Genomic DNA, 27,323 nt, shown 5'->3' with positions numbered 1-27,323 from the left:
TCGTAAGTCTTTATGAATCTAGCCCAGAGTGTTTTTTTGTTTGGGGGGGGCAAACAACCCCCCCCCCCCCCGTGGCAACTCAAACCCCCCCACCCCCCCGCTGACACTTATCTTATCTAGGTGGCGGGCATCCAGGCCCTGGCCAGCGGCTCTTCTCCTCCTCGCTTCCGCTGTGCATCTCCTTCCCTCTTTTTAGGTGTCGAATAAGATCGTCTGTCCTTTCAGTCAATCGGGTATCAGACCCGCTTCCTGATTGGCCGGGAGGAGGATCAGTGTTGCAACAGCGAATATTCATTCACTGTTGCAACATACCTGGGTGGGCATCGGACACATCCTCTACGACCCGAGCCCCCCTATTTTGAAGCCTATTAGAGTCTCAGGTGCTTCAAAAAAAGAAACCCTGGCTGCTGTAATTCATGCGCCCGGTGCCCTGAAAGGGTCCGGATGCATGAATAGGGGGCGGCCGCGGCAGCCATGGATAGATTCATGCTATGCCCATTATGCCTAGTCATGTCTGTGAATGTCAGATTTTTACAACAGCTGGAGATCTCTGGTTTATATGAATACAGCTTTACAGCATAAATGGCTTTAATTAAATCACTATTAGGTAGATTCACGTAGATTGGATTTAATTTAGGTTGGCCCAGCCTAGTGTTTTTAAGCTACACTGCCGTAAATCATTTAGGCTAGTAGTGATTTTCAATCAACTTACCTGCTAATCTACGGCGGCGTAGCCTAAAACGAGCGGGCGTAAGGGCGCCTAATTCAAATGACTTGGAGGGGAGCGTGTTGTATGGAAATGAGGCTTGACCTCATGTTTTTTGACGTTTTTTGCTACTGCGCATGCGCCGGGCGACTACATTTCCCAGTGCGCATTGCGGCTAAGTACGCCGTACGGGCCTATTGATTTCGACGTGTACGTAAACGACGTAACTCCCGATTCGCGGACGACTTACGCAAACGACGTAAAAAATTCGAACCTCGCGGTGGGAATGGCGGCCATACTTTAACATTGTTAGTCCACTTCATAGGTGGAATAACTTTAGGCTGCCTAAGGCCTTACGGAAACAACGTAATTCGATTGCGGCGGGCTCGCGTACGACTCGCAAGCCGTTCTATCCTAGCTTTGTTTAAGCGTATCTCTGTTTGAGCATACGCTTAAACAAACGCCGGCGTAGATTGAGAGTTAGGTCGGCTTATCTACTGATAAGCCGGCCTAACTCTTTGTGAATCTACCTATATGACTGTACCAGGCGCTCCTTACCACATGACCAAACGAGACAAAACAGACTTTTATATAGTTCATACCTGAATATATTTACTGTCAGCAGAAAAGTCCATCTGTATGACAAAGCTGGCAATGTCTTTGCAGTAACCAATTCTATTTAATGATGTGCCCAGTGTGATATCATAGAAATCAACCGTGTTTTCTGCAGAGCCAACTGCCAGATATTTGTTATCAGGACTGAATCTGGAAAGTGAAGAAAAAAAGTCAGTATAAAGGAATCGTCGTGGTCCTATTGCTTTCAGACAAAACAACAGACATTATGGTACATTTTCAGTGTACTCTTCATAAAATGTTATTGTTTCTAGACTGTAAGCTCTAACGAGCAGGGCCCTCTGATTCCTCCTGTATTGAATTGTATTGTAACTGTACTGTCTGCCCTCATGTTATAAGGCTACCACAGGTATGTGTAAGCAGTAGGGATGAGCTCCGGCATGTTCGCACAATCCACATGCAGAGCCCGCTAGGAAGCCTGCACGGCGCTGCGCTAATCACAGGCAGGGAGAAATTGTTCCGATGCTCGGCTGCAGAGATCGGGAAATGTCTCCCTGCTTGTGATTAGCGCAGCGCCGTGCAGATTTCCTGGCAGGTTCTGCACGTGGACTGTGCGAACACGCCGGAGCTCATCCCTAGTAAGCAGCTCAAGGTGCTTGCACATAATTCCCAACAGCAGTTTTTTAGCAAAGAAGTCCCAGAAAAAACATGACCGATCTTTGGGAGGATCCCTGATAAAACACTTTATTCCACACCTGATATCTTGTATGGCACCCTTGCGGTCTCTCTTCTTGCCCCACATCTTTAGGGAATTTACAAGCAGGATAACAAACTCTCCATTCCTCATGCCGATGGTGACCATTTCTCCATTGGGACTGTAAGCAGCACAGCAGGCAGCGTAGCCCAAACTTACTTTGTTCAGTAGCTTCTGTAGGTGACAAAATTAAAGACACAATTGTCATGCCACATGTAGGAGGGAAGTCTTCTTTTTACACTCTTAAAGCGGGAGTTCACCCGAAAAAATTTTTTTAACATTAGATTGATGCTCATTTTGTCAAGGGGAATCGGGTAGTTTTTTTTAAATCGAAGCAGTACTTACCGTTTTAGAGAGCGATCTTCTCCGCCGCTTCCGGGTATGGTCTTCGGGACTGGGCGTTCCTATTTGATTGACAGGCTTCCGACGGTCGCATACATCGCGTCACCAGTAGCCGAAAGAAGCCGAACGTCGGTGCGGCTCTATATGGCGCCTGTGCACCAACGTTCGGCTACTTTCGGAAAATCTTGACGCGATGTATGCGACAGTCAGAAGCCTGTCGAAAGCCTGTCAATCAAATAGGAACGCCCAGTCTCGCAGCCAATACCTGGAAGCGGCGGAGAAGATCGCTCTCTAAAACGGTAAGTACTGCTTCGATTTTAAAAAAACACCCGATTCCCCTTGACAAAATGAGCATCAATCTAATGTTAAAAATTAACTTTTCGGGTGAACCTCCACTTTAAAGCGGTAGTTCACCCCCCCCCCCGACACATTTTACCATCGAGACAGGCATTGTAGCGCGAGCTACAGTATGCCTGTCCCGATTTTTTTAACCCCGGACTCACCTTGTAATCGGACATCGTAGATTTCGGCTCCCGCGGGGAATGGGCGTGCCTATGGAGAGGGAGGATGATTGACGGCCGGCCCTGGCACGTCACTCTCCCCGAAGACAGCTGGAGTAGGTCTCGGCTCTTCACGGCGCCTGCGCACAGGCTATGCGCACTCGTTGTGAAGACCAAGCCTATTTCGGCTATTTCCGGAGAAGCGTGACGCGCCAGAGCCGGCCGTCAATCATCCTCCGTCTCCATAGGCACGCCCATTCCCCGGTATCTTCGATGTACGACTACAAGGTGAGTACGGGGGTAAAAAATTCGGGACAGGCATACTGTAGCTCGCGCTACAATGCCTGATTTTAAGGTAAAAGAAAAAAATTTTTTTTTTTTTTTCGTCGATAGGGTGAACCCCCGCTTTAAATGCATGTTATACAGCACTCACTTTATCAGAGAGGTCCCATATTCTTGCTGTGCCGTCATTGCTGGCAGTCAGGAAGATATCTTTGGAGGGATGTGTTGCCAAACCCCAAATCTCTCCCTCCACATGGCCATTAATGAGGATGTTGGAAGCAGCATTCTTTTCTCCCACTTCAATGATTTCTCCATCTTTGGTTCCCACCAACACCTTTCCCTGTAAACATATGTAATGGGTAGTTAGCACAGATCCAAAATGTTGGGGAATATTATGGCTGAGCGAGGAATGAAGAGATGCGGTACCTTCCCTCTGCATACTGATCGCACACAGTCCAGTGACTGTCCTGTCTCCAGCTGAAATGCCCGACAGCGTTTCATCTCCTGATCCCATAGCTTAACAGCACCACCTTCCTTTGTACTAAATGTAAAAGAGAAGAAAGTATAACTATATCAGATACTTACAATTAGATGGTAGGTAACATTTTAATGCATGTACATCTGTGAATTTGTAAATTTAAAGCTGAATCACAGGTATGGCAATTTTTACATACCGGTAGTTCCATTGGTCCAGCTTGGACCAAGGATATGTGCCACAGTGATTTCCAGCTTTCCGTGGAAACTGGGAAATCACTGGAGTAGGCGCCACTACTAGCTTACGGGTTCTGTGCTGAGCTGTTGCCATGCTGTATTGTGAATACAGGAGGTCACCCCTCGGCACAAGCACCATTCAGAGAACACTTTGTATTTTCTCAATGAATGCAAAGTATTCTCTGAGTGAACTAAATGGAAATTGAGATGCCATCCCCGCCCACTCACGGGAATGCTTTAAATGAATTGAGAAAATGTAAATTGCTCTCTGAATGGTGCCTGTGCAAAGAAACCAACCTCCTATATTCACAGTGCAGCAGGCCAGCCTCTTGGCATGGGACCCAGAAACTTGGGGAAGGTCACTGTAGTAGCTGTGCCTACAAGAGTAGTTTCTAGCTTCCACTTGGACCCCACAGGTATGGCACATACAGACTTACATTGGTCCCTTTTGCCAGCCCTGTCTAGATCATTACTTTGGTCCCAAATTGTTCTGACAGAATAACAATATTATTCTGGTATTCTGGGCAGACCTTAATAATTGCATTATACCAATCACAGTGCCACCTTTGTTGATGCCTTCTAGAACTGTAGAGGGCATGAGCCATGATGTCATTGTGATTTTATTGTGATCAATAAGTGAACGTCCCATTTGCAGAGACAATAGGACTAGTCCACATTTGACTTTCGTGGTTTGTTACTGTTGTTTCCTTTATGACCCTAATGCCGTGTACACACGCTCGGAATTTCCGACAGCAAATGTTCGATGAATGCTTGTTGTCAGAAATTCCGACCGTGTGTATGCTCCATCGGACATTTTCTGTCGGAATTTCCGACAACAAAAGAGCTGGTTCTCAAATGTTCCGACAACACAATCCGTTCTCGTAAATTCCGAACGTGTGTAAACAATTCCGACGCACAGAATTCCATGCATGCTCTGAATCAAGTACGAGACGGAAGCGATTGGTCTGGTAAAACTAGTGGGCCAGATTCACGTAGAATCGCGGCGGCGTAACGTATCGTAGACACGTTACACCGCCGCAAGTTTTCAGCGCAAGTGCCCGATTCACCAAGCACTTGCGTGAAAACTTCCGCCGGCGTAAGCCCGCGTAATTCAAAGGGGCGTATGCCATTTAAATTAGGCGCTCTCCCGCGCCGGACCTACTGCGCATGCTCCGTTTTGAATTTCCCGCCGTGCTTTGCGTGAAGTTACGTCATTTTTTCGAACGGCGACGTGCGTAGCGTACTTCCGTATTCCCGGACGTCTTAAGCAAGAAGCAAAAATTTTTAAATTTAGACGCGGGAACGACGGCCATACTTTATACAGCACATATGTGTGCTGTGTAAAGTTAGGGCACCTAAAACGCCGACTAACTTTGCGACGGGAAACTAGACTAGCAGCAACGTAGCGAACGCGAAAAACCGTTGTGGATCGCCGTAACTCCTAATTTGCATACCCGACGCTGGTTTACGACGTGAACTCCCCCCAGCGGCGGCCGCGGTATTGCATCCTAAGATCCGACAGTGTAAAACAATTGCACCTGTCGGATCTTAGGGCTAACTATGCGTAACTGATTCTATGAATCAGTCGCATAGTCAGGAAGACCCTAAAACAGAGATACAACGGCGTATCAGGAGATACGCCGTCGTATCTCTTTAGTGAATCTGGGCCAGCGTTCGTAATGGAGATGGCACATTCGTCACGCTGCAAATTTTTTAATCTTTTAATGCAGCACATTCTCTTCTTCTTTATAATGCTAGAATAATGAAGTTGTTTTGCTGCCAAACTGATTTCTTTATTAGCACAAACTGAAGAGCAGTAACGGACTGAAAAGCACAAGGCTGAAAAGCGCGAATCGTCTCTCACCAAACTTCTACTAACACAAGATTAGCAGAAGGAGCCCAAAGGGTGGCGCACTTGGTATTGAACTTCCCTTTTATAGTGCCGTTGTACGTGTTGTACGTGACCGTGCTCTTGGCGATTGGAATTTCCAACAACATTTGTACGACCGTGTGTATGCAAGACAAGTTTGAACCAACATCCGTTGGAAAAAAATTTGTTGTTGAAATGTCCGATCGTGTGTACGCGGCATTACAGTTCCAATACCAATCCTAAAAACAAAGTCATTATTTATACCACCAAGGCTGCAGCAAATATACTTACGGCCTCTCTTTCCCACCAGTTACAATCAGTCCATCGCGTAGAGTTGTGTACATTGTGAAGACTGGTCCACTGTGGGCTTTGGCCACCAGTCGTATAAGAAAGTGGTCTTTCCAAACGTATACATCTCCATTGATGGCACCGGTGAAAGTTAGGCTATTCTGCAGAGACACAAGTTCATATATTTTCTGGTTAGTATGCCTCCAGGCCATTTTCACACACTGAAACTACCAATGATCCAATTATGTGTACTTGCTATTTCTAATTCACTGTGAGCTGCAGTAGTCTAGCAAGTTTAGGTGATCAGTTCACAACTTTGCAATCTAATACCTCATACACACGTACGGGTTTCCCGGCGGACTTTTACCACCGGGAAACCCGAGGGGAAAGTCGAGAACTGGCTCGGCAGCTTTTTCCCCCTACACACAGCTGGTTTTCTTGGCAGGAAAACTGCCATGAGAGCTTTGGCCAGGAAACCCGGCCGTGTGTATGCTCCACCACAGTGTTTCCCATAGGAAAACTGCCGGTAAAAAGACCGCCGGGAACCGCGGCAGGAAAAAAGAGAACATGTTCTCATTTTTCCCACGGGGATTCCCGGCAATTTTCCTGTCATGAAAACTGCCATGGAGCATACACACGGACAGTTTTCCCTGGCCAAAAGCTGTCATGGCAGTTTTCCCGACGGGAAAACTGGTCACGTGTACGAGGCATAAGGCCCCTTTTACACGGGTGGACACACAATGGAGGACTCCTAGTGCATTACCATTTAAAAGACAACATTTAATAAACAAACATCTTGCACTTACAGAGTATATGCTTGTGTTTAAGCAAACAATATTACATCAGCACGGGTGCCTGCAGAACGGTTTGTGGTACCATTGGAGACAGCGCACCATTACTACCACTACTGTCCAATGCTAGTATTCAAGGAATACATTGGTTAAGCAGTCCCAATATTATTGTGGCCAAGCGCAAATCTCAGGAATTTATATTTTTCTTTGGTCTGCTTAGGGTTTCACAGGCTGGGAGTTTTATTGTTTCCCCTGCCTCTGGGAGAAGCTTACAGAGCTTAGGGCAGGAAATTCAAATAACTGGCCTGCATATTTACTATGACCTGGTTAAGCCTTGAGGAGGTGCGCCCAGAAGGTGGTCTGGGTGGTGATAAATACCTGGAAGCCCCAAGTTTTTTCCCCAGCAGGGAAGGTTTAGGGGGCTGTTTGCTTCTAAAGCACCTATAGACTGAGTTGCTGTTCTCATGGGTCTCAGCTGTAGCAGTGCTAGAGACCTGGGACTAACCTAGAGCTGAATACTGTACTGTTACAAGTTCTGCAAGCAGCAACAAATCACAAAAAGACAAACCCTCAGACTATTTATTGGAACCAGAATGAACTTCTGCTTGAGTGACTGGCAGCCTCTGTACTGTTTGGGGAAAAAAATGTTATATTCAGCAGACCTTATGGGGTAGCGTATAGTTACATCAGTATCGTACTTACAGCACCAAAGGCAACAGAAAGCATGGTTTGCATTTTGGCATCGTCCACAGATCCAACAATCCCCTTCTTATAAAGTAATGTGCTCCCCGCCAGCGTCCAGAACTTGATGTGTTTTACTCCGACAGATACAAATTGTGTGTCCGAGTCTGGACGAAATTCGGCCACAAATATTCTCTCCATGTGGCCTCCTTTACTGGCGACTTTTGCACCTGGGAAACATGAATGTCAACTTTAAATACACAAAATAGATTTTTATGAATTATTTTTCACTAAAAACGGAAATACCATGTGACACTGTCATAAGAGAACACTTTTAATTAAGAAAAGTTCATTCACAATGGATATGTATGTGGTAAGCATAGGACTGACACTTACCTTCATGCCATCTCCATACAGTTATGGTGTGTTCTGGATCGACTCCCACTGACAAGAGCAGCTTTCCAGTGGCACTGAAATTAATGAATCCTACCCCCTTGGCATGGAAACACCTCAGAATGGACAGAGTCTGCTTGTTCATGGCATCCCAGATATGTATAGACGGTGTAGCCCCTGCATTGAAGAAATCCACAGCAATCAACTGCTAGCAAACAAACCCAGGTGGGCTTTTAGTTTATAAACATTTGGCAATAAGGCAGAGCTCCTGGCATTTTACCATGTAGCGTTCAGCCATATGCATGACTTTTTAGGAACTACGGTGAAAGCATTTGTAATCTGGGGACTTTATGGGCTTATTGCATATAGTGATATTGTAGGAATTCCTCCCTTTCCACTCCTTTACTTCTTTCCAGATTTACATGAAGATTAAGCTTTCCAACTTGAGAGGGCATATATATAACCAGCCAAGTGACTTACAATGGTTACCTTTTCTTTACATGGTGTACCTCTGGGGAAAATCTGGTTTCTTAGTTTAGGATAGAGTGGGGAACAGTTAGACCAGTGGTTCTCAACCCTCCTAGTGCCGTGACCCCTTGAAAAATTTCCCAAGTTGTGGGGACCCCCAACAATAAAATTTCGTAGCGTGGGTTGTCCGCACCCAAGGTAAGACAAGTAAATTGTACCCCTAACTCACAGACATTTAGAGTCCAAGTCTCTTCCACTTGTACAGTATTAAAACCCTTTGTGGTACATTTTAGGATGTACCCGCTCTTTATCTTTTTGTTCTCCTTTCTTTCCCTTTTATCCTCTCTCTATCCTAATTTCTTGTTTTTCCCCCCTCATCCCTCCCTAGTCATCTTTCTCGTTCTCTCTCTTATTCTTTCGCTCCCTTTGTTTTTGTACCTCCTCCTCTATTCCTCTCCCTTCCATGTATTCTCTATTTTTATTCCTTCTTTTACTCCCTATTGGGGGGTGGTGGTAGTTGGGATGAGTGGCAGTGCTGGGGGGGAGGGGGGGGAGTTCTGATCAGCCAACTTAGGTGCTCTTGATGAAGGTCATCTGCTGATCTGAGAACTGTAGTGGGGACTTTTAATGGTAACTCTAATCACAGGTAGTGTTACTCACTGTGTCTCCGGCTCTGTGGTGTCTCGCAGCAGTGACACCAATGCCAAAATCAGGAGATAGGGTCTCCTCCAGCCCCTCCCACTTCACATTCCTCACCAGTCAGCTGACCTCTAGTCTCTGCCCCCCAGCCATGAACTGAATGGGCGGCTGCGAAGAGGCTGAGTGGATGGCCGCGGGCTCCAGGAACAGCCCTGTTTGGCGGCCGCGAGAAGCCTGGGAGAGAGGTGTGGTCTTCAGGAACAGCCGAGGATTTGGGGACCCCTGGCAAATCATCATTCGACCCCCCCAAGGGGTTCCCGACCCCCAGGTTGAGAACCACTGAGTTAGACCCTCTTTCCTTTTTTTTTTTGCTGTCTGTGTCCCTATTGGTGTGTTACCCATCTCTATCCTGCTGATCACTGAGAAAGAAAGTGAGGGGGAATCCAAAATGTTTGAGATGTTCCCAGAACAAGAGGTATTGGAAAATCTTCTATTGGCAACAATGGGCTAAAAAAGCAGATTTCCCTACATTTTGGAGATTTCCTCTAACCTTGTCTTGCATCTCTGGGTTAGAAAGAGAATGGAAACTTCCCCAGTGACATGTATTGTGAAGTAATTAACCAACACCCCATTGAAGAAAAAGAAGAAAAAAAAACGACAGATTCGCAGACTCAATTTTCAATTAGGCATCTTGAAGCTGCAATAACCTTCTGGTACAAACACTTGATGTCATATCTATAAATAATTCCAAACCCTTTTGATTCCAGGCATTAGTTATTAGCCCCGATGAAGTGGAGTTTGTGGATCCCCATAATGCACTGGCTTCCTTTTGCTATTTGTGATAGAAAGAAGGAATTTTTGGACTCTTTTTGATTCACTTAATTGAGAATGTCCTTATGGGATCTTTAAACAAGCTTGTTTTTGTCAAATGCTTTTCCATATATGCTTCCAGAAGATTGTGTTCTTTGGTCATAGTCAAACATGAAACAATGTCCTTGTTGATTGTTATATATACATATAAATGCAGAGCTGTACTTACTATAATGGGAGCTGGTGTCTATAAGCACAGCAAGGCAAGAGGGAGCATCACAAAAGCATAACAATTTTTGTATTTATGCAATTTGTGGCCAGCTCAGCGCAATTTGATAGGGAAGAGGTTTACAGTTGACAAGACTGTCTGCTGCTTCAGTGACATTTACTTTTAGTCTGTACAGCAGCCATTCTCAACCAGGGGTGTGTGGACTGTAGGGTTTCTCGAGACGTTGCCAGGGGTTTCTTGAGCTGTGGGTAAGTGACCTCCCATCTGATTGTGCCTGTACAGTTGTGAATAAGGGTGGCATTATGACCACCACTGGGGAACATTCTTCCCACACTAACAAACTAAGCGACTGGCAAATTTGGCTGGTCAGCAGTCCCCCATCCAACGTACAGCCCAGATTTAGTGCCCTCCGCTTTCCACTTGATCAGTCTAATGAAGGACAGTCTTGACTCTTTGGGGACAACAATTTGATGGCACAGATGAGTTAAAAGTGGCTGTGAAGAAGTAGGTACAACAGTGCACACCTGAATCTTTCCAAAGAGGATTCAAGAATGGAGTTCATCTATGGAGCAAATGCATTGCTTATGGAGACTATGTTGAGTAGTCCCTGTGTATACAGGAAGAGTAATGCCTTGTACACATGATCAGGCTTTTGCCTGACCAAAAGCACATCGGAATGCCGACTGAATTCCATCGGAGTAAAATAGAACATGTTCTATATTTAAACTCCGAGGGAATTCATTGTGATTTCTGATGGATTTTCTCCGATGGGGCATACACACGGTCGGAATTTCCAATGGAAAAAGTCCGTCAGACTTTTTCCATCGGAATTTCCGAGAGTGTGTACGGGGCTTTACTCTACCAAAATGTGAAATTCAAATGACTTCAGTAAGTTACAGTGGAAGAAAACCCGTCTATTGTTTTAGCCAAGGAACCCACCATCTTGGCCTCTATTTAATCATGATGCTGCACATGTGATCAGTTATGACACCAGCCATTGGTTGGTTTGACAGTTTGGTTGAGAGCACAACCAATGTGACAGTTACATTCCTGACACATGCCGGAAATGTAACTGTTTTTGAAACTGTTAAACTGCTGGGTTAAGGGTTAACTTCCGCTTTTGCATTACCTTTGGTACAGACCTCATATTTTATGGGTACATCGGGCGTAAAAAGGTTGAGAAAGGCTGCTCTACAGGCTAAGGATTTGTGAACTAGACATTCCTATGGTAGTCCTATAAATTAAGCAGCCAGCATGCTGCGTCAGATATTGCATCTAAACATTCATGATGTAACATAGAATGGGGTGAAGTCCGTAAAAAGTGTGCCATCATTCATGGTATCCTGGACAGCATGAAACCAAAACAATCTTGTCTAAATGTATTTAAAATGTATAAATAATACTAATAATACAAATGTACATTTATACACATTCACACACAACATATGCCCTTATCTACAAGAATCTGAGTATGGACCCTTAGAGCCGGTTCACACTGGGGCGGCTCGTCAGGTGACTGAGCAGGCCTGACAAGTTGCGTCCCATTCTATTCAATAGAACCGTTCTAATAGGAGCGACGCAAGTCGCTCCAACTTAGAAAAAGGTTCTTGTACGACTTTGGGGGCGACTCGGGGCGACTTACATTGACTTCTATACAGAAGTCATTTTGCAAGTCGCCTCTGAAGTCGTGTTCAGGACGCCTTGCCGAGTCGCCCCAGAAGTCGTGCCGCCCCAGTTTTAACCGGCTCTAATAAGCTAGAATTTAATCTATGCATACAGATCTTTTAATACCACAAAGAAACACAGATTGAAACAATACAGGTCAGATAATTACTATACAAGTCTAAACTGACATACTACAAGCTTGTGATAACAGGACTTGTGTGGTTTATGAAAAATGACTCAAGTCTAGAATAGCCATGGACAGCCTGTTTTCCATCTTGGAAACCTAAAGTCCCTTTGCAGTCCATCAGGACCTGTAGTTTCTCAACAGTTGCCCAAAGTCAATCTAGTGAAAATGTGCGAGACATGGGGGACATTGTGCATGGATACTGCCATGCAAAGACATGAACATGGAGGATATATGTACCTGAACCTGGTACAGCTACAGACAAAACGGATGGACTAAAGAGGACCTGTAACTAGTACTACACGACAGTTATGGTAAGCCTTACCTGAGTGCTCAGCAATTTCACCTGCGTTGTGAGAGCAATGGCAAATGGGGAAGCGTCAGGGATAACCAACAACTGAAATAAGTAGTATTTCTAATGCCGAGGCAAGCTAGATCAGCATTAGAGGCATGCAAACACAAAATGTTTAACGTATGAGAATGACAGGAAAAGAAATAGATATAGAACTATTATTTAGTAAATATAGGTAAAAAACACAGGGCTTAACAAAGTCATTAACAGAATTTATTACATAAACTTTAACATGTGCCTGACAGCCTTTTTATTTGAATTAATTATTTTCACACATATAAATGCATGTGTTGCTGAAAATTTAATTTGATTGTACCTGCTTAATATATTTAATCGTACGCGACATTATCAAAAGTATTGGGACACCTGCCTTTACACTACCTGACCTTTAATGGCATCCCAGTCTTATGCCTCGTAAATACGATTGGTTTTCCTGACCGGAAAACTGCCACGTTGGCTTTTGGTCGGGAAAACCGGCCGTGTGTACATGGGGAACAGCAACCGAGCAGCTTCTCGTTTTTCCCCTCAGTTTTCCCGGCGGACTTTTGACTGCCGGGAAAACCGATCGTGTGTACGAGGCATCAGTTCGTAGGGTTCAATATTGAGTTGGCCCCAGGGCCGATCCTAGGGTCACAGGCGCCTGGGTGCAGAAATATTTCTGATGCCCCCACATGGGCGTCATCGTTTTACCAACTCCTCCCCTTTACAAATGTTTCTATGGCAATGACTCAACCACAGAGATGCTCCCCCACGAAGTCTTCATTACCCTGGGATCCTTACATGATCTCTTAACAATAAACAAAATACAGGAAGAGAAGCAGAGTACTTTATTGGGACCTGGAGGGGTGCCTCTCTCATGGACACAGAGAGGGCTTCTGTTAGAGAGTCTGCTAGATGTTCGGCGCCCCACCTCTGCAGGCGCCTGGGTGCAATGCACCCTGTGCACCCTTCCTAGGATCGGCCCTGGTTGGCCCACCCTTTACACTTATAATGCCTCGTACACAAGGTCGGACTTTCCGAGAACAAAAGTCAGACGGGCTTTTTTTCTCAGAAAGTCCGGCCGTGTGTAGCCTCCATCGGACTTTTTTTGTCGGAAGTCAGAGGGACCTCAGATAGAGAACCTGTTCTCTATCTTTCCGTCGGATATCCGATGGACTCACGGCGGACTTTTGCATGGTCAAAAGTCTGACCGTGTGTACAAGGAATAACAGCTTCAACTCTTCAGGGAAGGCTGTCCACAATATTTAGGAGTGTGTCTATGGGAATGTTTGACCATTATTCCAGAAGAGCATTTGTGAGGTCAGGCACTGATGTTGGACGAGAAGGCCTGGCTCGCAGTCTATGCTCTAATTCATCACAAAAGGTGTTCTATAAGGTTGAGGTCAGGACTTTGTGCAGGCCAGTCAAGTTGCTCCACACCAAAGTTGCTCATCCATGCCTTTACTGACCTTGCTTTGTGTACTGGCGCACAGTCACTCCCGAAAATCGTTTTGATTTATTTTGTTTTTCGTTGGGAATAGCTTTCATCCGAAAATCCAAATATACCTGGTTTCAGTGTCGAATGGTGAAAGAATATTCCGCCTACAAGAATTCTAACGTTGTATGACTAGTAATAATAATAATAAATAATTATATTATTATTATTTATTATTACTAGTCAACCAGCATTAGAATTTTTCTATAGCCTATGGGCAGAGCATTAAAAATGTACGAATGCAGTATATTTTCTCAGTCGAATCTGCTTAGCACTTTCGATATACACCATAAGCCTTCAATGACAGATTCGGCGATTTTCGATGCTTTGTCGAATCTTTTCTTTTCTCTATAATGTCGAAAAGTACCGTATGTGCGTGTAGTAGAATATCAGGTTCGATAGACAGATTGCTATTCAGTCAGCGTCATGTCGAATCTACTATCTATATCGAATTGGTATATTCGCAACGAAAACAAAAAAAAGCATTTCGTTTGTTAAAACGATAACGAAAATACCTGAATTGCGGACGAAAATGCATTCGGACGAAAACGAATGCACATGTCTAGTAAACTGCATGTGCTGGGAAAATAATTTTAACAAACTAGGGAATGTTTACTTTATTATGCCTATTGTGTTAAAAGAGATGTATGGGATTTTTTTTATTTATTTTTTTATTTATAAACATATGGTCCGATGCTGCATCTGTCCCCTGGCTCCTCTAACACTGAAAACCAAGCGATCAAACACTGTATATCGCTCGGTTCTCACAGCTCCCTGAGCAGAAAGCTGCAGACTGAGTCAGCAGCATTCTGTTAAACCAACCCCCCCTGCCCTCCCCCCGGACGTGCTCACTGGAGCGGCCGGTTCAGGCTTTTAGCAGCTCGTTAAGAGACCAGCTCTGTGACGTCAACCGCCAGCAGGCATTAGTCCGCTGTCTGCTGAAAACGGGTCACAAGAGTGCGGAACGAGGGTTTAAAGTGGTTGTAAAGCATTAAGGTCTTTTACCTTAGACCCCCCCCTTGTCTTACATGAGACTGATCCCATCTAGCAATGTGCACAGCGGCTCCAGTCGCTGTTGCGATCCTCATTGGACAGATCGATAACAGTGGGAGCCATTGTCTCCCGCTGCTGTCAATCAAAAGCTGTGACACGGGAGCGGGACCAAGTCCCACTGTCTATGTCAATGGATGCAGCAGTGGGACTCGGGAGCGCACCTGCACAGGTGCCCCCCATGGTAAGCGGCTTTTCATGAGGGGCACTCAATGAAGAGGAGGGGCCTGGAGCGCCGGCGGGGGACCCCAGGGAAGGAGGATCAGGGATGCTCTGTGCAAAACCAGGTAATAGCAGGTAAGTATAGGCATGTTTGTTTTTTTGTTTTTTTTTTAATCAAATGTTTACAACCACTTTAAAACTACTTTAAGTATAAAGAATACTTTTTGTTGCACATATTTTATGATGAAATTACCATTTATGTCATTATGTTTTCTTAAAACCATTGATTATGAAAAATCTATGGTTTTAATTTCAAACATGTACAAAGAACAGTTGTTCTGTCATGTAAGCCCAGTGCACTTTATATATGCCAAGCAAAAATTAAACATTTTAAATAAAAATAAAAAAAACACTTCTTATATCTAGTAGGTCTGTGCACGTAGCTGAATGTAGTTACATGAATGACACCATATTCTAACTTTGCTTATCTTGCATCAGTAAGGGATTTCAGGTGGGGAGGTGGGAAGATGGCAGATGATGCAAGAGGTTGTAACAAAGTTAATAATGGATTAGCGCTGAACAATGTCCTCTAGCTACTGACATCAACTACCTTCCTTTTAAGGATGCAACAAACTTTTCCCAGTTGCAAGATGCAGTGGTAAATCGTATAACAGTTTCTCATTTTTTAGATTAAGTACAGTAAGAATTACATAAAACTGAGTTGTTTTCCTGGTTAAGTGGACCTGAATTCAAAAGAGTATAGATTTCCTATTGAGATTTGATGTCACTACTGTGCTGCTCAATGTTCTCCTTGCTGGAGAGGGAGCAGTATCGGAGGACCTGCAGTGCAAGGATCTCCCTGCATATGCTTCATTCATTCTATAGATCTGTGCATTCTGCTACTCTCCTGCTGCTTCTTAAAGGGTTTGTAAAGGTAAAAGTTTTTTCACCTTAATGCATTTTATGCATTAAGGTGAAAAAACATCTGCTGATTAGAGGCCCCCCCGAACCCCCCCTCCCTTTACTTACCTGACCCCTCGAAAGTCCCACACCGTGAATGCACAGGCTTCTCTGCCATCTTCCTGGCTCATTCATTGGTTGATTGAAAGCAGCGCAGCCATTGGCTCGTGCTGTTGTCAATCACATCCAATGACGCGGCGCTCCGGGTGCGGTGCCAAATGATACAGTGGGCAGCTATGGCCGCCGGTTGTATCACTGGAGCGAGCCCGCAAGAACTCAACACCATGCGAGATCGTTCGTGCATGAAGGTGTTGAGTCCTTGCAGGGAAGAGCCGAGACCGCCCCCGAGGTACCCCAGAAGACCAGGTTCTGTGCAAAACGAGCTGCATAGTGGAGGCAAGTATAAGATGTTTGTTATTTTTTATTATTTTTTTTTTTAACTTAGTGATCCTTTAAATATTCCTACACCAGTCATCAGTAGGTGGCAGCTCTGTTATGAGGAAGTAAAGCCCTGCCTCTACCAAGATGGCTGTAAACGCTAGAAAACACCAATAAACTCTAAAAAAACGATTGCAAAAAAAGTTGAAAAACTCACTGCAAAAAGCTACTGGCGTTTTTATAACGTTATTTTAACGTCCAGTGTGCATGAGGCCTAAGGCCCCATTCATACCTGAGCATAGCGTTTTCAGACAGAAAGTTGTGGAATTTTACTGTGATTTTGGCGTTTTTTTTTACTGCGTTTTTGCAGCTGCATTTACACAGAGACCTCCTGCTCTCTAGTTCCCTTGTAATCTCCTCCTATGCTCACCTCCATGACTTTTCTCGAGCCTCTCCTATCCTATGGAACTCCCTACCCCAATCTGGCTGACTATCTCCTACTCTGTTTTCTTTTAGACAATCCCTGAAAACCCTTCTCTTCAGACAAGCCTATTCTACCCCCAATTAACAACTGTACTTTTATTTTCTCCATCAGATCATCCCCCACATTTATCACCTTTTGTATCATTTGACCCCCCCCCCCCCTAGATTGTAAGCTCTAACGATCAGGGTACTGTAAGAAATAACATAGTAGTTAAATGAGTAAAAATATCGACTTATAATTCTGTGGCTGAACCAACTTCTAATTTATGAGGATTTAGGGTTAGCTGCAGTGCCGATCCTGACCTCCCTGGGGCCCTAAGCAAAATTACATGTCACATTAAAGTTGAGAAGTGGGGGGCTTCCGAAGATGACATGTCACATTAAAGTTGAGAAGCAGGGGGGGGGTAGGGGCCTCTAACCGTGATATGTCACATTAAAGATTAAAGTTGAGAAGCAGGGGGAGGGGGTGTTCTGCTGTCGGAAATTACATCTTACATTAAAGTGAGAAGCGGGGGGTACTGACTTCTTGCCTCTTCTCCCCATGCAGCCAATTGAGCGAGTTGAGAAGCGGGATGAGGGGCCGAAAATGACTTCTCACCAGACGGGGCCTCTAGTAATTTGGGGGGCCATCCACAGCTTTGCGGGGCCCTAAGCGGCGTGCATAGTAAGCCAATAGGGCGGATCGGCCCTGGTTAGCTGCACTCTGTAGATTTGTATTTTGTAGTGGCGACGACCAAGACATTTTTATTACAACAACAGGAATGTGTAACTAAGGCAAGCCATAGAAAATGCAACTTCCTTCCCTTCCACCAAGGGAAGATAGATCAAATTGTGTATAAGCAGGGTGCCAATACATGGATCGAAATTTGTCTGGTTCCCGCAGGACCGGCTGAATTTCCATCCATGTATGGCCAGCTTAAACATTGTAAAAGCTAATATTCTCCTATCCAGTACCGCTGCAAAATTAAAAAAAGTTATATTGTAATTATGTATCAATGGAAATGGTCAATAAATTACAGGGAAATCACAATGAAAAAAAAAAAAAAAAACTCCATAAAGAATCATTTACTGCTTTAATCAGTACTGCCAATGAAGACCTGTATATGGTAGGCTTGCTCAGTACCAGCTGAAATAGCTCACAGACTGGGAAAAGCTCTGTTGCTTCTATATACAGCACAGCAAACATCTAATACTATAGTACTACAGACTGCAATGTCATGTCAGAATGGACGCCATTGCAGATGTCCTTTTATTACACTGAATGTAATGTATATAATCCTTTAGCAAACACTAAGGTAATACTGTCTGAACATGACTGCAGAATACACATCACTCTTATTCCTTACCAATTTGTCCTGTGGCAACAACATTCTTGTACTTTGGATGCTGATTGACAGTCAGACAGAGAATATCATCAGTGTGTTCCAGATAGAAGGTTTGAGTTCCTAATTTCAAACAAAACTTAAGGTTAAAATCGGTGTCCTTCCCAGGAAGAATGATGGGGGACACAAGAAAATAAATGTAAGTAATAATTATACATACATGGATAAAAGGCTGAAGAAAGGCAAATGTTCCCCAAGACTCTATGAAAAGATTTCCCCCCTTACCCTAAAGCCGCGTACACACGATCGTTCCATCCGATGAAAACCGTCTGATGGACCGTTGTCTTAGGTTAACTGATGAAGCTGACTGATGGTCAGTCGTGCCTACACACCATCGGTTAAAAAACCGATCGCGTCAGAACGCGGTGGCGTAAAACACAACGACGTGCTGAAAAAAACGAAGTTCTATGCTTCCAAGCATGCGTCGACTTGATTCTGAGCATGCGTGGATTTTTAACCGATGGACGTGCCTACTAACGATCGTATTTTTTCTATCGGTTAGGAATCCATCGTTTAAATTTAAAACAAGTTGGCTTTTTTTTAACCGATGGATAAATAACCGATGGCGCCCACACACGATCGGTTTGGACAGATAAAAACGGTCCATTAGACCGTTCTCATCGGTCTAACCGATCGTGTGTACGCGGCCTAACAGTTAGGTTGCTCTCAAAAGCATCCTCACCTGTCCAGTAAATCCAGGGTTATCTGGTGTAAATTACTGCTCCGTCTCAGCACTCTGGGCCCCACACAGCTATCTTCTCTTCTGACGTCATCGGGAGACCAGCTGACTCTTCCCAGTTCTTGCCGCTGGTCCTCTGATGACCCTACGAAGCATAAGCGTAGTGCGATGGAGTTTGCCCAGGGTATGCGCACTGCAGTGGAGATTGTTCTGAACCTTCCTGGGATGCATGGCATCAGTATCCCAAGAGGTTTCAGAGTGGGTAGGTTGGTGGTAAGGGTCGTTGTTCTCAGCTAGATGAGAAAGGCCGAAGTTTAGCTGGAAAATGTACTTCACGTTAACCCCCCCTCGCCCAATTTTTTTTATATCTGTATGTGAAAATGGGGGGGGGGAAATCATGATAGATGAGGTTGGAGGTCCACTTTAACCCATTTATACCTGAGGTTTTTTTTTTTTTTTGTGCATAAAATTCATATGTTACCTTAAGCAGTAGGATATAAAATAACTACCACATCACTACTGTTCAAATATTGGAACATGAGGCATTAATGGTTGACAGACAATGCCTAAAAAGGACCTGGACTGCTGTTGTCGCCAATCTTTTTCCAGTATGTACCTTTAATAGAAGTCAATCATATCCCAGGTGAAATCCTTATAAACTATATTTGGCGATATCATGCAGACAGTGGCGTATCTAGGGTATGGCAGCCATGGCAAGTGCCATGGGTGCCATATGAAGGGGGCACTGTTGAGTGGCTGGGCAACAAGGCACTTCCCAGGGTCTCAGGGTCTCTTCTTCCCTCCTCCTGAGTATAGGCAGGATCTCCTTTTCAGCACCTTTGCTAATGGACAATGGCAGCGCTATCCCTGCTGCGTTCAGCCACAGCCCTCCCCTGTTCTCCCATGCTATCCAATTCCATCTGGTCGGATTGGCAGCGCACAAAGAAGAAGGAACATCAGTTTCTCCCTCTCCTCTGTGACAACTGAGGCCTTAAGTGATGAAGAGTTCATCACTTCCAGTATCAGTTCTGCATTTACCTGGCTGGTATCAGCTAAGAAAGCAGCCAATATGCGTTGGAGGGCAGAGGAGGGATCAGGGGGTCTAATAAACCCCAGATTTCTCCATAAAGAGGATATGTCACTACCCAAGGTATCACACGGGATGATAAATATCAGTTTTGTTAGCTGTTTTTTTTTTGTTAAGGTTATCTGAAAAACGGGTTTCAAATGTTTCGACAGGGACGCAGTTTCAGTGCTTGCCATAGGTGCCATTTTCACTAGATACGCCTCTGCATGCAGAATATGAAATTTTTCGTCTGTTATTGTGTAACCATACCTGCAGAAATGTTCTGTACAATGCCAGCAGCAGCTGTGTGATAGATAATATCAGTACCTTCACCGAGGTAATGCAGGTTATTACGACAATCAAAGCCTCTGTAGCCAAACACATGCTCCAGAGAGAGATCCTGCAACACAGTACAAGGCAGCAGTTTACAGAGGGTGTGATGGTAAAATATACAAATACTCTTTGTAAAGGTCGATAGTATAACTAATGCGATGGGTCAAGTCAATATTTTCTACATTCATTCATTTCTCAGCCACTCGCATAGGAAAGGTGAAGAACCAGGATAAGCAGTTTGGCCTAGAATCACACTTTGCCTTTAATTCCAGCTTTTCGTGGTTGCTGTTCCCAGGCCAGCTAGATTGAGGCCTGCCAGTCTGTTCCTTGTACCTGCGTCCTGGTTTCTGGACTTCCACCCATTTGGACGGTTGAGGAAAGTGGCAAGATAGCATTGAATCCAAAGGGTTATCTTACTGGTATTGTTATCTTAAGGTAGGTGGTAAATAATGATCTGGTTCCCGAGCAGCCATCTTTTATACTCCAGAGGATCTTCACAGTCTCCTTGATTTGTAGTGGAATGTAATGAGAATTGAAGTGCCACACCACTGCTCAGAGGTCCAGATACAACTTTATTCCATTTAAAGGGATACGATCCAAATGTAGCCTTTTGGCCAGATTCAGAGAGAGTTACGCCGGCGTATCAGTAGATATGCCAACGTGACTCTGAATCTGCGCCGTCGTAAGTTTAAGTGTATTCTCAAACTGAGATACACTTAAACCTAGCTAAGATACGTCAGCCTGCGCCGTCGTATCTTAGGGTGCAATATTTAGGCTGGCCGCTAGGTGGCGCTTCCATTGAGTTCGGCGTAGAATATGTAAATGACTAGATACGCCTATTCACGAACATACGTGCACCCGTCGCAGTAAAGATACGCCGTTTACGTAAGGCGTTTTCAGGCGTAAAGTTATTCCATCAAATAGCTGGACTAGTCAATGTTAAGTATGGCCGTCGTTCCCGCGTCAAAATTTGAAAATTTTACGTTATTTGCGTAAGTCGTCCGTGAATAGGGCTGGACGTAATTTACGTTCACGTCGAAACCAATACATCCTTGCGGTGTACTTTGGAGCAATGCACACTGGGATATGTACACGGACGGCGCATGCGCCGTTCGTAAAAAACGTCAATCACGTCGGGTCACCCCCATTTACGCTAGGCCGCTTAGGAGTCAAGTACTTTGTGAATACAGTACTTGCCTCTCTGACTTAAGGCGGCGTAGCGTAAATACGATACGCTACGCCGCCTTAAAGTTGCGGCGCTCTCTCTGAATCCAGCTTAATGTGTTTCAGGGGTCCAAGTTCCCCTTCATCAGGGCTTGACTGGCACAATGTGAACAAGTAAGAAGTGAACTGGACCTACAATGATATTATTTCCAGTGTGAAATACAAGCATGGGCCTTATCAGCAGCTTGTTTGGCAGCTTGAACCCCCGAAATGTGTTGGCTACTCTTTGCATGGTGCCCCTGACTGGTAATGGAATAATGTTGTATCTGGACCTCTTAGCAGTGGTGTGGCACTTCAATTTTTAATTCTAGACCCATTTGGATGGGGCTGGTTCAGCCATTGAAAGGACCAGCCAGTAGGCATCCATAAAAGATGCCCAAACCACTTCAACTTCTCAACTTGATCTTTTCAAATCAAAGGAGTTTTTAATGAATGCATACACTAAAAACAGTGGCCCAGATTCAGTAAGCAATTGCGCCTGCGTAACCATAGGTTACGCAGCGCAATTGCTTACTTGCGCTGGCGTTACGAATGCTCCCGATTCAGAACCATTGTAACGCCGACTGCAGCCTAAAATCTGCGTGGCATAAGGCTCTTATGCCACGCTGATTTTAGGCTGCATTCTTGCGTTGGCCGTTAGGGGGCGCTCCCATTGTGATCAGCGTATAGTATGCAAATTGCATACTAACACCGATTCACAAAGTTGCGCGGGCCCTGCGTACGCAAGTTACGGATTTTCCGTACGGCGTCTTTAGCGCAAGTCTGCCCCTTCTAATAGTAGGGGCAGCCAATGCTAAAGTATACCGCCCTTCCCGCGTCGCGACGTTCAAATTTTACGTCGTTTGCGTAAGTGATTCGTGAATGGCACTGGACGCCATTCACGTTCACTTTGAAGCAAATGACGTCCTTGCGACGTCATTTGCCGCAATGCACGTCGGGAAAGTTTCCCGACGGAGCATGCGCTCTACGCTCGGCGCGGGAGCGCGCCTAATTTAAATGATTCCCGCCCCCGGCAGGATCATTTACATTGCGCGCGCTTACGCCGGGCAATTTTGCCGGCGCGCCCTCGCAATTTACGGAGCTACTGCTCCGTGAATCGAGGGCAGCGCAAAATATTTGCGTGGGCGCAGGGCAAAATCGTTGCCCTGTGCCTCCGCAAATAAAACGCAAATGTACCTGAATCTGGGCCATTGTTTACACAGCTCTTCCTGTCTGTCACCCACTGTGCTCCAGACAGCTCTGATGTTCAATGGGCCATGCATATCTATATATAAATGTACATTATATGGCTAAAAGTTTATGGACATCTGACCCTCATACCTATATGATTTGGTTGGCCATACCATTCCAAAACGTTGGTCATTAACCCCTTCTTCCGATCATGTGTCACAGAAACCTATATACACAGTACATACCTCGACCACTTTCTTTTTCTTATTAATGTTGTTCTTCTGTAGTTTTTCTGGCTGAGGAGCTGCTCTGCTAACCGACGGTCTAAAAATATATAAATGGATATCTGATCAAAGAAACTGTGGCAATTAAATCTCTTTTTAATAATGTTATATACATTATAATTTTTTTTGCTACTGTGTAAAATAAGGCTTTGGAGCAAGGTCCAAACATTGTCCAAAGCTTTAATGAGAAATACAATGTAACAACATCATTGTTACATTGAGGCTGATTTACTAAACAAGTTGAGAGTCCTCAGGGGCCACAAACTGCCCAGGATTTCAGTATAAGCACAGTCCCTTTTTGACTTGGTGAAACATTATCTACTATCGTCTGTTAGAAAAAAATTGCAATATTGGTGACGTCTACAGTCCCATTTTGGCAAGGGCTATAGGTAAGCAGCACTTTTCCCCCATGTACATCATATTTCTGTTTTTTATGTATGAGACTGTACTATTGATCTAATTAATAGAATAGTTTTTTGATTAAAGCGGTGTTTCACCCTAAAAAACAAGTTTCTATGATAACATCAAGCATACTAGCGCGAGCTACAGTATGCCTTTCTTTTTTTGTTTTGCGCCGTACTCACAGTTTACTGCCGTAATGAAGTTTCAGACTCCCCGCGGGGAATGGGCGTTCCTATGCACAGGGAAGATGATTGACGGCCGGCTATGGCGCGTCATGCTTCCCAAAGATAGCCGAAATAGGACTTGCCTCTTCACGGCGCCTGCGCACAGACATCGGAGCTGACTGCGCAGGCGCCGTGAAGAGGCAAATCCTATTTCGGCTATCTTCGGGAAGCATGACGCGCCATAGCCGGCCGTCAATCATCTTCCCTGTGCATAGGAATGCCCATTCCCCGCGGGGAGTCTGAAACTTCATTACGGCAGTAAACAGTGCGTACGGCGCCAAAAAAAGAAATATAGGCGTACTGTAGATCGCGCTAGTATGCTTGATAGCATGCTAGAAAAAAAAAAATGTTTAGGGTGAACCCCCGCTTTAAATTGTCAATCAAATTACAGATATTCTCCTGACGAAGCGACAATAGACCGCAAAACTAGTTGAGATGCCTTTCGTGATCCACAATCCCATTGTGATTCTCCCCTTTTGAGGACCTTTATACTGGTGATATGTATGGTTTGCCACCATGTTTTTAATCTGTATATGATTTTGTGTTGTCTTTTACTAATTTTGTATTAATAAAAACTTTATTTATATTTTTCTATATATGTGTTTCCGCACCCGATTCTATTTTTCAAATCTGTACCGAGATAGTCCAATTGCCCTTTGGAACTTTGGGCCAGATTCACAAAAGGGTTACGACGGCGTATCTGCTGATACGCCGTCGTATCCCTGTTTCTATCTATGCGGCCGATTCATAGAATCAGTTACGCATAGATATCCCTAAGATCCGGCAGGTGTAATAGTTTTACACTGTCGGATCTTAGGATGCAGTACCGCGGCCGCCGCTGGAGGCATTTCTCGTCGTAAACCAGCGTCGGGTATGCAAATTAGCACTTACGGAGATCCACGAAGGTTTTTCCCTTTGTGAAGTCGCCGTAAGTGTTAGTTTGCCGTCGCAAAGATAGGGTACCTTTTACAAAGTGTAAAGTTAGTACACCATGTAAAAGCATACCTGTCTTTCCCGCGTCACTGTCAATTTTTTTATTTTTCCCGCCGCAACTCTTTTTTACCCGTCGCGATTCACAAAACCTCGGCGCAACGTAACTTCGCGCAAAGCACGTCGGGAAAATAGCATCGGGAGCATGCGCATAACGTCCGGCGCGGGAGCGCGCCTAATTTAAATGGGACTTAACCCATTTGAATTGGCCCGCCTTGCGCCGGACTGATTTAGGATACACCGCCGCAAATTTCCAGGCAAGTGCTTTGTGGATCGGGCACTAACTTGGGCAATTTGCGGCGGGGTAACTTAAATCTGAAAAGTTACGTTGCGCCCGCTGGTTGTGAATCTGGCCCTTTGTTTTGGGGACCAAATAATTCCGATTTCTTTATCCCTATTGTCTTTTAGAGAAATACTAAAAATGTGTGTGGACCTTGGCCCCTGAGGACTGGAGTTGGGCACGCCCGCTTAACAGAATAGATTGTGTGAATATTCCCTTCAATTATACAATCATAAAAAAAAGTTTACTTATTTCATCTGCACAACTGGATAATTGAAGTGAACATTCACACCGTTTATTGTGTAAAGATTCTCAACTCCTTTAGAAAAAAAGTTTTTTCATGTGCAGATCAAAGGAATGGCCTTTGATCTACACATGTCGTCAGTTAAACCAACCTTGTAAGTAAAAAATAATAATTTATGAGCTCATAAAAAATCATGCCATTCCCTTTTCACTTTAAGACGGATCGAAATTCAGCTGGTTCAGCAAAAAACGGACGAATTTCAATCCATCTATGGGCAGGCTGGTTGTACTGAAGTAGAGTTACTTCAGTACAACCAGCCTGTCAGGCTCTTTTGTATGATTACTACTTGTATAGTCAGCAACTGTAATCTTTGTTTTCTGATGGTGGGCAAACCTCCCGTTGTCAGAATACAATAGCGCAGCGGGATGGATTTCCCCATCAAAAATTGTCTGTGTAGATGAGGGAATTGAGCGATTTTCTTTCCTTTATGTAATTTTCTTTCCTCCAATCATGGGTTAAAAGGAAAAGAAAAATGCTCAATTCCCCCATCAACACAGACAGTATTGATGGGGGAATTGAGCAATTTTCTATCCTTTAACCTGTGGTTGAAGGAAAGAAAGTAACAATCTATAGACTGGCCTAACATATTTTATTTTTTTTAATCATTAATATTTAAAGTTTGTTTAAGCAAAATTGAAAAAAAAATGCCTTCAGTTTATTTGCTAATAACTCCTTAATGCTTTATACCAGAAACATAATTTAGATGTTAACATCGAAATTACACTATGGTATTGGAATGGGACTTTTAAGGCACAGCATACGTTTTACTGTTAAAACACATTTCTATTATTCAAATTTTTTTTACCACACCACCACATATCACACCACAAAAGGTACATCATAATAAAATACAAAAATATAAAATGAGGTGAACATTGGTACTGCAGTATTTTTGCATGTAATAGTCTCCACGGCTCAACAAATTTCTTGGACATTGTTCTCTTCGTCAGGAGTTAATACAGTACAGACTTTATATATTAACGCCATCTTATTTCTATGGCGGAAAGCTTAAACTGCTGTTTTATACTGGTGAGGTAGTATTCATTAAGTCCCGGGCAAAGACAGAATATCAGGTCTCTTGCAAATATTATATCATAGCATATCTTGTGATATTGCTCTGGATAAAGACTGTCCAATCTAGCACTATAGGGTGTGGCAGGGAGCTTTTAAAGCTCAAAGTAGATAGTTCCCAATGAGGGATCTTAAACGGCATAAATGAGGGCTACAATATAGCAAGATCCAAGATTGGTAATCCACTGGTTCATCTATAGTTTGAGAACATTAATGGAGTCTGCAGCAGCTTTGCCATGAGAGTTGTAAAGTCAACCAAAACAAATTCCCAGCCTGGGGACTATCTACTTTGAGCTTTAAATGCTTCCTGCCATACCCTATAGCAGTGTTCCCCAACCCCCGGTACCGGTCCGTGGATCAAACGGTACCGGGCCGCCCGAGGAACTTTAAATAATTTCACTGTGGCGGTCGAGGCGCAGAGCATTGCCCTCCCGAGCCCGCCCATTGTGTGACAATAGCGAATGAAAATTTGCTATTGTTACACTGATCCTCCTGGTCAATCAGGGAGCGGACATAATACAAGCTGTCCCGCCCTAACATACGGGGCTGCAAGGCTACGCTACACATCGTCGCAGCCACCCGATGAGAGCAGAGAGATAATTACGTCATCTCTCTGCCCTCATCCTCTATGCATTCCCGCAAGCGAACGGCTCCCCTCACATTCCCGCCCTGAGACTGTAAGTACAGTGGGCACTGCGGAGGGACATGCATATTGTTTTATACTGGGACATTTATTATTTTTTTATACTGGGACATTTAATCATTTTTTTATTATGGGACATTAAATGTCCCAGTATAAAAAAATTATTAAATGTCCCAGTATAAAAAAAACGATTAAATAATTTTTTTATACTGGGACATTTAATCGTTTTTATACTGGGACATTTAATCGTTTTTATACTGGGACGTTTAATAATTTTTTTATACTGGGACATTTAATAATATTTTTACACTGGGACATTTAGGACCGGTTCACACTGCACCAATGTCAGAGTTCGGATGTGATTTGCACCGCACTGCAGTGCACATCACATGCGATCTCTGTGCGATGCGATTTCAGCCATAAAAATTGTATGGCTGAAATCACATCAAACTCGCACAGGACCCTTTTTTTTCGTAGCAGAAACGGATCGCATGGGTGTTCACACCCATGCAATCCGATTCCTGTC

At 44.2% G+C, this 27,323-nt stretch overlaps 1 protein-coding gene across 3 annotated transcripts in view; it reads right to left on the bottom strand.

The window, feature by feature from the left end:
- Positions 1-27,323, bottom strand: part of EML6 (EMAP like 6) — a 234,721-nt gene that overhangs the window by 10,316 nt on the left and 197,082 nt on the right. For 2 of the 3 annotated variants that reach the window (XM_040351653.1, XM_040351651.1), the window contains 11 exons: positions 22,845-22,923; positions 20,143-20,272; positions 18,092-18,190; positions 12,212-12,232; positions 7,895-8,068; positions 7,520-7,728; positions 6,030-6,187; positions 3,584-3,698; positions 3,309-3,497; positions 2,035-2,207; positions 1,309-1,471 (listed from right to left, as the gene is read on the bottom strand). In XM_040351653.1, the coding sequence (XP_040207587.1) occupies positions 1,309-1,471; positions 2,035-2,207; positions 3,309-3,497; positions 3,584-3,698; positions 6,030-6,187; positions 7,520-7,728; positions 7,895-8,068; positions 12,212-12,232; positions 18,092-18,190; positions 20,143-20,272; positions 22,845-22,923 (1,510 nt within the window). The remainder of the gene's footprint in view (positions 1-1,308; positions 1,472-2,034; positions 2,208-3,308; positions 3,498-3,583; positions 3,699-6,029; positions 6,188-7,519; positions 7,729-7,894; positions 8,069-12,211; positions 12,233-18,091; positions 18,191-20,142; positions 20,273-22,844; positions 22,924-27,323) is intronic. The other variant, XM_040351652.1, reaches the window with a different exon arrangement.

The sequence above is a fragment of the Rana temporaria genome, chromosome 4, assembly GCF_905171775.1.
Source record: "Rana temporaria chromosome 4, aRanTem1.1, whole genome shotgun sequence".
Classification (NCBI taxonomy): domain Eukaryota; kingdom Metazoa; phylum Chordata; class Amphibia; order Anura; family Ranidae; genus Rana; species Rana temporaria.
The sequence above is the reverse complement of the archived record's forward strand: the minus strand, read 5'-3'. Positions and strand labels throughout refer to the sequence as shown.